The sequence below is a fragment of the Octopus bimaculoides genome, chromosome 5, assembly GCF_046866305.1.
Source record: "Octopus bimaculoides isolate indiv1 chromosome 5, ASM4686630v1, whole genome shotgun sequence".
NCBI classification, from domain to species: domain Eukaryota; kingdom Metazoa; phylum Mollusca; class Cephalopoda; order Octopoda; family Octopodidae; genus Octopus; species Octopus bimaculoides.
In genome coordinates, this window is record NC_142932.1 from 47550569 (window position 1) to 47562711 (window position 12143).

General features: G+C 34.9%; 1 protein-coding gene across 1 annotated transcript in view; it reads left to right on the top strand.

Annotated features, from left to right (window-relative positions):
- Nucleotides 1-11617, top strand: part of LOC106877936 (26S proteasome non-ATPase regulatory subunit 2) — a 42670-nt gene extending 31053 nt beyond the window's left edge. The window contains exons 16-22 of the mRNA XM_089352195.1: nucleotides 256-376; nucleotides 850-932; nucleotides 4508-4676; nucleotides 6133-6354; nucleotides 8025-8143; nucleotides 9818-9932; nucleotides 11306-11617. Of these exons, the coding sequence (XP_089208321.1) occupies nucleotides 256-376; nucleotides 850-932; nucleotides 4508-4676; nucleotides 6133-6354; nucleotides 8025-8143; nucleotides 9818-9932; nucleotides 11306-11373 (897 nt within the window). The 3' untranslated portion in view covers nucleotides 11374-11617. The remainder of the gene's footprint in view (nucleotides 1-255; nucleotides 377-849; nucleotides 933-4507; nucleotides 4677-6132; nucleotides 6355-8024; nucleotides 8144-9817; nucleotides 9933-11305) is intronic.
- The last annotated feature ends 526 nt before the right edge of the window (nucleotides 11618-12143 follow it).

The following is a 12143-nucleotide window of genomic DNA, read 5'->3' on the forward strand; positions in this document are numbered from 1 at the left end:
TTTCTGTTTGTTATTTTTTTTTATGTATCATATCAGGTTTTGTGGAACGGTTATTCAGCTTATAAAGTATTATGTTGTGGTAAGAGCAATAGATTTAAGATGTCCGCTCCTAATATGTTAAATTTACAAACTAGTTTCATTTCATATTTGGAACTAATTCAGTAAGAAAGACATTGATGTTATGAAATCTTATTTTCCTTATCTCTGACTTTAGGGATGACTTTAATGTAAAATGTTTTTAACATTGAATTTCAGGATGGTAACGATAAAAAAGATGACAAAAAGAAGAAAGAAGACAAGAAAGACGAGAAAAAAGACAAAGATGATAAAGACAAAGATACTGTTCCTGCTAAACCAGATCTCTCAGCTCAACAAGGTGAGTTTTTTTATTGAACTAGTTAAGATATTTCTGTTTTGGTTATCAAATTACATTACTTTTACTCTCTTCTTAAGCAGTAAAGTCTATATGGTGTAGTGGATATGGTATTGGACTACTTGTTTAATACATTATTAGTTCAAATCTGCTGTTTCTGGAGAGAACACTTTATTGTGATTTACTTCATTTTTATCTTGCTGTCAGGAATAGTTAGCATAGTAGTTCTCAATCTTTTTGACTTTGTGGGATGCTGGAGGTGAAATAAAAAGAATTACTTGTGCATTTCTATGGAAAGTTTACCAAAAACCTCTGTTGATACCAACCCATTTGAGGTCATTCCTGTCTAATGATACAAAATATATACACATCAAAATGTTCCAGTTATATTATGTCCCAAATAATAGTCCTTTCATTTGATGCTCATTTTGTTGTGATTTTATATTACATGTTTTAATTTGTTTGTTTTTTCATAGGTTTTGCTGTTCTAGGAATTGCACTTATTTCTATGGGGGAAGAGATCGGAGCTGAAATGTCTTTCAGAGCTTTTGGACATTTGGTAAGTTTTGTTTTATAAAGTTTTTTATTTCAAGAAGATATCAAGCTCTCTCTCTTAGACACTGGAATAGGTATGTGGTCAAGAAGTTCACTTCTTGTGGTACATTGGGAAAGTTTCTACTATAGCCCAGGTCAACCAAATCTTTGTGAGTGTATTTGGGAAATGGAAACTCAAAGAAGCCCATCACGGACACGTGAGCATGTGTGTGTGTGTGCCTGTGTCTACTTGTCATCACAATAGTTGTAGACAAGTATCACCACCATACAAGCAATATCACCCATTTCCAATCATCTGTGAAAACATAACTGGCCATGAGGAAATATCACCTTGCTTAGATACAGTTTAAGGTTAATGGCAGAAAAGCCATAGAAAATATTCCTCACTGAATGAAAGAAATGAATGTCCACATTTCCATGCTCACATGGGTCAGTTGGATGCCTTTGCTGTTACCAACCTTCGCCTTCTTCCAAGTAGGGTCATATTATCTGATGTTTTGACATCTTTTTACAGAAGATTAGAAAAAAAGGACACCACATTTATGATGGTGACATTTGCTTATTTATCGCTATCACATGATGTTAAAACAACAAAACAATAACACACACACATATATTTGAAACTGGCTTTTTTCAGATACCATCTACTAAATCAATCACAAGTCTTTGGTCAGCTTGGGGCTAGTAGAAGACAATTGTTCAAGGTGTCATACACTGGGACTGAACCTGAATGCATGTGGTTGGGGAGCAAACTTTTTAACCTGTCACACCTGCACTTATGTAAAAAGCACCATTTGAGCGTGACTGATTCCAGGGCTGCCCGACTGGCACCTGTGCCAGTGGCATGTAAAAGCACCCACTACACACTCTGAGTGATTGGCATTAGGAAAGGCATCCAGCTGTAGAAACCTTGCCAACTCAGATTGGAGCCTGATGCAGCCTCCTGGCTTGCCAGTTCTTGGTCAAACCATCCAACCCATGACAGCATGCAAAGTGGATGTTAAATGATGATGATATAAAATTATCATCATCATCATTTTATGCTTACTTTCCACGCTGGTATAGGTTGGAAGGGCCATCATAATTGAGTCAGTTCTTATTCAGAGTTGCTGCTCTGCTAGATGGTTCAGAGGACCATCACATTCGGGTGGGTGTGTTTATGTATGTATGTATAGCTATATATTTATATAAAAATCAATAAAAGAAAATGGAGAAGAAAAATTACAAAGATACTTCATTTTATTTGTATTATAATTGGAAGAGTAGTTCAAATTAAAAGATGAAAAGATATACCTAAAAGAGTATAAAAGGAACTTCCTCATCCATCAAAATAACCATCAAACAAGTCATTTTGTAACTCAAGACTAAAATACACTTATTTTTCCTGAAGAGATCTAACAATATACAGATTATTGCATCTTTTAAAGTTATAATTATTGATGATTCTTAAATATTGTTACATCGAAACATATATGTATGTAGAATATCTTTCTCTTTTTTTTTTCTTTTTTTTTGGGGGGGGGATATTTTTGGGTTATTTTGTTGGTTGAGGTGGTTCCTTTTATACTTTTATAGGTATAACTTTTCATATTTTGATTTGAATTACTTTTCCAATTGTAATGCAAATAAAATGAACCAAGCATCTTTTTAATTTTTCTTTTAACTTTTTAATTTTACAAGACTGTTTATACACATATATATTGATGATTTTCCTATCAATATATTTGGTTAAACCCAGTTGGCATCTGGATTGTTTTTAACAATTCCTTACATGGATATTGCTTCCTCAAATTCTGAATGTGTGTGTGTGTATATATAAAGTAATGTTCATAGCCACTTCAACATGGCTGTTGAACATTACTGTGATTTTTTTTTTTTTTTTTAACCCCAAGAGGACATCTCCTCTAGCTGGTTAATGATGCGCAGCTGCATCTGAGATATTGTGAGCAGGAGAGCAAATCTCTACCACCTTCTAGCTATGAGACCAGCAGACCATGCTGGTTTTGGGCTATTGATCTCTTAGAGAGTTTTAGCACTAACATTTTTGCTTGTTGCAAAATCAGCGACTGTATGTTACTTGAAATTATATATATTGCGAGCAGAAGCAAGTTACTACCATCTCTAGCAGACAAGGTATCCAGTACTGAAGAGAGGCAAAAATAGCCCAAAACCAGGCTTGTCTGCTGGTCCTGTTGCTAGAAGGCGGTAGCGGTTCGCTCCCTTGCTCGCAATTACTCGGATGCAGCTGTGCATCATTAAGCAGCTAGAGGAGATGCCCTCTTGGAGTTAAAAAATTGCAGTAAAGTCTGTTTAAATGGACAGCCATGTTGAAGTGGCTACAAACATTACTTGTTAGTACAACTACGGCGTTGATCTCTTAGATTTTAGAACTAGTATTTTGGCTTATATATATATATATATATATATATTGGTATTATGATTCTTTTTAGCCTTGTAGGACAGACCTATCTGTCTAAGATTGAATATTTTTGTATCTCTTGTATAACTAAATGCTGTAGTTCTTCTTTCATAATTTTCAATTTTTGCTCTTCAATGTCAATATTTCTAACAAGAATAGTCTGTCTCTGTATCAGTAAGTCTTCAAAATAATCAAGTAACTTCATAAATTGGAATACAACTTCCAAAATGCTCTAACCTGGAACTATAATGGAAGCTTACCAGATAAAATCTTTATTATTGTTAATGTAATAATTTTGATTGTGATGAAGATTTCTTAATTAAAATTAAATATAAACACATCAACATGTGTACTTTGAGATAGGCTAGTGTCATAGAATGTGAAACAGTCTGGCTTTTATACAACTTGATGCCCTTCTTGACGCCAGCCACTTTACAGTGTGTGCTAGGTGCTGTTCATGTGGCAGTGGCGTGAGTGCTTTTATGTGGCACTAGCACAGGACTCTTACAGGACAGTCCTCTTTGCCAGGGGATATGGCCTTAACACTTCTGCCGTTGAGGATGGGTCTTCTTGAGGACAGCAAGGTGCTAGTTATCTTGGTCCTAGGCACCAGGTATCTCGGTCCTCATCTGATTTTAATTTTAAAAAGAACACATTAAAGCTTCAGTTTTTTAGATGCTTTTTATTATATATTAGCATATTTGGTGCAAAATGTAATATTAAAAGTTAATATTTTGAATTATAGTAATCTCCTCTTATAGTAGTAGTACAGCATTATGTGTTATATATAGTATTAAAGTTTTTAAAACAATTTAGGCCCCAAAACCAAGAATGTTTTAGTATACATGGTAATGTGTAATTTGTGGGTTTTTAATACTATTATACAGGGTGTCCACAAAGTCTGACTACATGGAGTAAATAAAATCATAACATAAACAGTTAAATATAAGAAATAATAATTTCTTAAAGTATGTGTTAATCCCCATGTGGGTACATGGAGTAAATAAAATCATAATATAAACAATTAAATATAAGAAATTATTATTTCTTAAAGTATGTGTTAATCCCCATGTACCCAGACTTTGTGGACACCCTGTATAATTGTTCACTTTGTTCTTGGTTGATTAAATTGAAATATTCTTGTCATTGTCTGCTTCCAGCTACGTTATGGAGAACCAGTTATTCGACGAGCTGTTCCTTTGGCTTTAGCATTGGTGTCAGCTTCCAATCCCAAACTACAGATTTTGGATACCTTAAGCAAGTTTTCACATGACAGTGATTCTGAAGTCAGTTATAATGCTATTTTAGCTATGGGTATTGTTGGTGCAGGTAAGTCAATACACAGATTTCATTATAAATTACTGTTGCATTTTTTTCTATTTGTTTATTTTTAAGTATTTCAATTTCATCTCTTGTTTCTACATTTTAAAAGGCAAATACTACCACAGGGAATCTTTCTTTAAAGAAAACATAGTCAGTGAAATTAGAAGTATTGCCATGGGAAACCTGATCAATTTCTGTTGTTAGTAGAAAATATTAACGATTAACCCGTTAGCATTTAAACCAGTCATATCCAATCCAAATGTTCTACCTGTTTTGTGTTCAAACCAACCAGATTCAGCCTCTCCCATTTACCCTACAGTATCATTCTAAAAATAAACTACATCATTAAAATCTCAAAGCTACAAGATAATGCATGATTAAATCAAAACAATGTGAGTAAATTAGCATTACATTTGACAGAGTAATTTGAATGCTAAAGAGTTAAGTGATTGACCACACAATCATTTGTTCAAAGTTTGTTTCAGCTGAATGTAGTATGCTAAAGTCAAAATAAGATGTTCCACACAAACACTTCACAGTTGAGGAGTTAGTATCGAGGACACAGTTTCATGGAATTTAAAATGATTTTTAAGAAAAGCATATTTCCACAAAATGGTTATTTGTACATAATAGCCTATCATATATGATGTTTATAGAGATAGATTCAGATTTATCTGCTTGGAGCCTGGTGTAGCCATCCGGTTGCACCAGTCCTCAGTCAAATCGTCCAACCCATGCTAGCATGGAAAGCGGACGTTAAACGATGATGATGATGATGATGTGTAAACAATGACACAAGCATGGTTGTGTGCTTAAAAAGTTGGCTTCACAACCATGTGAATTTGGATTCAGTCCCTTCGTGTGGCACCTTAGGTAAATGTTTTCTACTCTAACCTCATGCTGACCAATGCCTTGTGAAATAATTTGGTGGGCAGTAACTGTGCAGAAGTCATATATGTGTGTATGCCTTTGTGTTTACTGTATGTCTTTGTTTGCTTCTTGCTACTTGACAGCCAGTGTTTGTTGGTTTATGTACTTTCAACTTTGCAGTTTGACAAAAGAGGTTAACAGAAATAAAATAAATACTGGGATCAATTTTGACTAATCCCCTCAACACAGTGCTCCAACCTGGTTGCTATCCAATGACTAAAACAGGTAAAAAAGATAAAAGAAAACAAACTAAACTGTGGTATTTAACAGAAGGGAAAAAAATCACCATTTAAAATCCTTACCATTCTACATCATGTATGGAGCAGCATCTTAGATACATCCAAATAATAAGTGTCATTTAAAAGTATTATTATTGTTGGGTTTTTTTTTAAAAAAGTAGAAAATGTATTAATCAATAACTCAAATAGAGTATTATAAAATGATATTAATTTACATTCACCAGAATTTGTTCAAATGATTTTTGCTCTGTCTTTTCCAGTTCTAACTGCCCCACTTCTCTTCCCTTCTACAGGTACAAACAATGCACGATTGGCTGCCATGTTGCGTCAGCTGGCTGGCTATCATGCTAAAGATCCAAACAACTTATTTATGGTACGCTTAGCACAAGGTTTGACTCACTTAGGTAAAGGGACTCTCACTCTTTGTCCATATCATAGTGACAGATCTTTGATGAGCCCAGTAGCTGTTGCAGGTTTGCTGTCTGTACTCATATCCTGTCTTGATGTTAAAACCAGTAAGTAGATGAATTTACACTGTTATACTTTAATTACTATGTACAGAGAGAAAGAAGCTAATCTGGGAGGTGCTGTCAACTTGAATTTGATATAGCAACTGTGGTAAAACTGTGGAATTGTAACTGGCCAAGCTTATAAGACAGTAGCTAAATTTGTCCATTATGCTTGCTGTGTTGAGTTAGATCTTCCTACTAGTACAGCTTGGAACATTTGTTACTTTTTCATGTTGCATACACTATTGGTAAAAATGCTGCATAGCAGAGAGGGGAGATTGTTGTAAATAGTGGTATTTGGAAATTTAAACTCTGATGTTATTTGTTTCACATCCAACTGAACTAGAATCAAACATCTAATTCCTTTACTTTCTGTTGTATTATCTCTAATCAATTAAGCCCATCTATGTGCGATTAGTTATACTGATATGAGAAAAGTGGGAGGTCTAGAGGATTTCAAATTTTTTTCTTAAGGTCATTAATTAAATGGCTACAACTGGAAACCAAGTAAATCTGAGCTGTAAACACAGCTAGCTAGAAATTCAGCTATATTCTGTCATACAAACTTTTAAGATAGCTATTTCATCATCATTTAATGTCCATCTTCCATGCATGCATGGGTAGGACAGTTAACAGAAGCCGGCCAGATAGAAAAACTACCCTAGGCTACTGTGTGTGATTTGGCAGATATTTTACAGCTGGATGATCTTCCTAACACCAACCACTCTGCAGAGTGGACTTAGTGCTTTTTACTTGGCACTAGCACATGCGAAGTTAGTTTGGGCATGATTTTTACAGCTGGATACCCTTTGAAACGTCAGTGTAGACTGGATGCTTTTAACATGGCACCAGCACTGGCAGGGGAGCCAAGTAACTTGCAAGAGAAGGAATTATGTGAGGAGAGGAACTTGTCAGAGGATGAAAGGTTAGAGTGTGACTAAGAGACAGAAGCAGGTGTCTCGCCACAACAGAGGGGTCACTAAAGAAGGTGATCCAGTATCAGATGATGAAAGGTTAGAGTGTAGATTATTTTCTATATTATATGCCTGTTTATTTATAATGATCTTCAGTTTAATTAGTTCTTATTGTAATTATTATAAGTATTTAAAGAGTGAAAGTCATGGTATCCCATGCTAATAGCTTCACTGTTTAATACTTGTGTTAGAGGTGTGATAAATAGTGAAATATAGGCAATGAAGAGAAAAGATTTTCAAGCAAGAAAACATTATGTGTAAGACAGATCTGAAGGATTAATAGAATGTAGAAGCCATTGAAGCATCAGGCTTTTTATGAAGGGACAGTTTGACTGATGCCTTTAGATATACCAAGAAAATAATGTGGAAAACAAAATGGAAATGTTGTCTGGACCAGCACTTAATGTTAGAACCATGTTAACAAAACCCTAAGTGAAAAATATGTAGTGGTGTAGTTGTACATTACCTAATAACTCATTGAGGAATTGACAAGAGGGAAACAACAGCTGTGTAATAATGTACATTGACTCTTATACTAGCATGAGTCGAGAAGGGCAGAGAGCAGTAAACATGGTGGTAGTAGTAGTAGTAGTAGTAGTGGTGGTGGTGGTGATGTTCTCAGTGCTTTTTTTTTTCCATTCTTTCTTTCTAAATAGTAGTAAAACATTGTCTGATGTGTTTCAAATTTATTTCTATTTTCAGTTATCCTTGGCAAGTCCCATTATGTATTGTACCATTTAGTATCTGCTTTACAACCCAGAATGCTTGTAACTTTTGATGAACAGTTGAAGCCAGTTGGTGTATCTGTCAGAGTAGGACAGGTAAGTTCCTATAGAAATATGAAGTTATTTTGATAAATTTTTCTTACGAATTTCCCTTACCTCTGCATGTGAGACATAGTGTGCAAAGACACAGTGCAGATGTGTGTGTGTAAATGAGATATGACATATAATGCTAAAAGATTAAACATTGGATCACACATTTTCTTTAATATGGTGTAATATTTTGCTTATTAACTGGTACAAATTCCCATCCTTCTCACTTCCTTTTTTATTTAGTTGACATTTATATAAAAAACATGTTGACTAGATACTCTTTTACTTGTTTCAGTCATTTGACTGTGGCCATACTGGAGCACTGCCTTTAGTCAAGCAAACTGACCCCAGGACTTATTCTTTGGATGCCTAGTACTTATTCTATCGGTTTCTTTTGCCGAACCGCTAAGTTACAGGGACATAAACACACCAGCATTGGTTGTCAAGCGGTGTTGGGGGGGGACACATACATATATATACATATATACGACGGGCTTCTTTCAGTTTCTGTCTACCAAATCCACTCACAAGGCTTTGGTCGGCCCGAGGCTATAGTAGAAGACGCTCGCCCAAGGTGCCACGCAGTGGGAATGAACCCAGAACCATGTGGTTGGTAAGCAAGCTACTTACCACACAGCCACTCCTGCACCTATAAAGATATAAACTTTTTTTAACTCTTCCACTCTTTCTTTTATCACTAAACCTACACAAGTTATGGGGCCTTATAGAATTGGTAGATTGGCAGACAAAACCCCTTGCTGTATTTTGTTACGTCTGTTTACATTTTAAGTTCAAATATCTCAAAAGTCAATTTTGCCATTCATTTTCCCAAGGTTTATAAAATGGACAACTAGTTGAGCACTGGGATCAAATCTTTTCAAAAGTTTGTGTCCTTGTCCTAGTGTTAGAAATTTTTATTAGCAATGTCACTTCACAAGATATTGACTTATTTGGGGTGTTTTGTATGTACCATATTCTTGTCAGTAACATTGGTCAGTCCCCCTCCACCTCCTTTTGTCTGTAGTTAGGCCTTGTGAATTTAAATAATGTTATCTTAGCTTTGCTACACAATGGCAGTGGTGAGGTTTGAAATTATATCAAATTCCTTAGTTTGAAAATTCCAAGTAGCAAAGGGAATTTGAATATGGTTGCTTGACCTGCTGGAAAGGAAGAACACGCTATTTCTTAAAACTGGATGGAATAGTCATAGCTTGAATGTCTTTGATCATAGTTTTGATTATTCAGGGTTGACATGATCATAAGCAATAACAATAAAACATTAGTTTTATTATAATGAGATTTGCATGTCAATAAGCACCAGACAAGTACTTTGATCAATTTTAATTGCACACAGTTCCCAAAATTTGCCTTAATTAATTTCTGATTTATGATTAATGTTTTGAATATTTGTGTATTGTCGGTTCACAATGCAGTTGAGCCCATTCTAGTTTTTTTTAGTGCTGTGAAGAGAAAATGGGTAATGCGTTACATAAAGAACACAACTCTTGTTGCTTGGGTACCCATACAGAAACTTTAATTTTGAGCTTGTTAAGCATGGGTACAAACTCTCAGAACTGTTTTTATTTCAGGGTTTTTGGTTGTCGTTTTTTTTTTGTTTTTTTTTTCTTGTAATGTCTTATTTTTACAAAGAGTAATTCTTTAATTTTATTGCAATTTCAGGCAGTAAATGTCGTTGGTCAGGCAGGCAAACCAAAGACCATTACAGGCTTTCAGACACATACCACACCTGTACTGCTGGCATATGGAGAAAGAGCTGAGTTAGCAACTGATGAATGTATCCTTTTCATGTTGTAATCACATATTTTCACTTTTGTTGGGTGAGTCTTTTTGGGGTTCTTTTTCTTTTACAGCAATCCCTATGATACTAATAATTCTACTTTGACAGGTAGCTGACCTTAGATGTGTATTCAGCTGATTTGAGTATTTTCAGTTAAGTGTTTAAGAGCAAGCGTGCAAAAAGAAAAAGCAATTGTGCACTGACATTTTATGAAAGCTACATGTTCCATGTTCAAATTTCACCATGGCCAACTTTACATTTTGTGTGTGTTTAAAACCCTTTAGCATTCAGAAATCATGCATTATCTCAAAGCCTTGAGATTTCAATAATGTGATTGTATATTTTTTAAAAGTTATTCTAGGGTAAGTGAAAGAGGTCAGTTCTTGACAATTTGGGCCACATATGACCAGTTTAAATGCTAAAGAGTTAATAAAATATTAATCACTTTGATGATATTTCTCTCTCTCTCTCTCTCTCTCTCTCTCTCTCTCTCTCTCTTCTCTCTCTCTCTCTCTCTCTCTTTCTCTCTCTCCCCCCCCTCCCTCTCCCTCTCTCTTTCATTTAGTTTCTTGTGTCAAGGTAAGAAAACCATTTGATTGACGAAATCATTTTGACATCAGACAAAATGCCTTGCAGGTTTTAATTAAATCCCTTCACAGTTTTTATGTTTAAGTATGGCTTGGGTAACCTTTCTCAAGAAACAAGCTGTATTTGACATGGGTTATCATCAATGGCAGACTGCACTTCTAAAAAAATTCATGATCATTTTTCATTAGGTATACCATTCAGAAAGTCCCGTTGGCCATAGGTTACTCATGACTGGTTTAACCCTTTAGTACTCAGATTACTCAATCAAATGTAATGCTTATTCATTCACGTTGTTTGAATTAATCAGGCATTATCTTGTAACTTAAAGATTTCAATGATGTGGTTGTTTAGTTTTAGAAGAACATTGCAGAGTATATGTGAGAGGCTATATCCAGTTATTTTGGACATAAAACAGATAGAATATCTGAGCAGTAAACGCTAAGGGGTTAAATCCTGTTGAAGCCAACTCTACCAGTCAAATACCAGGATAACTTGAATCAACTTTTATAGTCATTCTGCCTGTGTTAGAAATTATAATTGTTACTATTTCTTTATTTATTATGTTCAAATTTCACCATTTATTCCTCTTCAACATGTTCTTTCCACTTGGGTCAGTAGACAATTCTTTACTCAATTCTCAAAATCCATACACATCTCATAGCTGCAACAGCACAGTTTTATCTCTTGCACACTCTATCTCATCTCATTCACATCATCATTGTATAATTTGCCTGAAATCGTTTTGTTGATGTTGTATATTATGCCTTAACTGCAATCTATAGATTTCCCTCTCACACCAGTCATGGAAGGTGTTGTCATTTTAAGAAAGAATCCAAATTATGAAGCCTAGCGCATGTTTTATTTTTTTTTTCTCCCCATTGTTAATCTTTACATCTTTTAACATCTTCATGGCTGTTTTTGCAACTCATTGAGAGAAGACATTACCGCAAAATCTCATTGCACTGCAGCTGTAGCTGACTGCAGTACTTATATTCAGTGTTAACGGCATTTTGGGGTGGTGAAATAACAAGACAGTGTTACTAATTATGTAACTCAGAAACAAATTAATTAATTAAAGACAATTTTTCATTACACTCTGGCTTTTTATTTTTATTTCATTGTTTGACTTTTACCTTGAAATTATTTCATGTTAAAATTTGTTTAATCTATGACATGCAAATTAATTTCACAAACATATGCAAATACATGTGTCTATGTCTGTATATATAAGTGTGTATATTACCATTCTCATTGTCATTATTTTAATGTCCACTTTTCCATGCTTGTATGGGTGAGACTGAGTTTGCTGAGATGAATTTTCTATAGCTAGATGTCCAGCCTTTTGCCAACAATCACCTGTTTCCAAGTAGGAGAGAAGCTAGATATCAGGGATATTTAGAAAGGACAGGAGCAGAAAGTGCTGCCTGTGAAGCACATAAAGTGTTACATGTAGCAAGAAATAGTATCAACAGAGTGAAGTATCAGCTACTATAGAGTGTGCTTGTGTGTGTATATGTATATACATATACATACTTTAGTGTATGCATGTGCACATACTATACATACATATCTGCCTGTCTGTCCCTATACACAAACACAAATATTCTCTCCTTGTTAGCA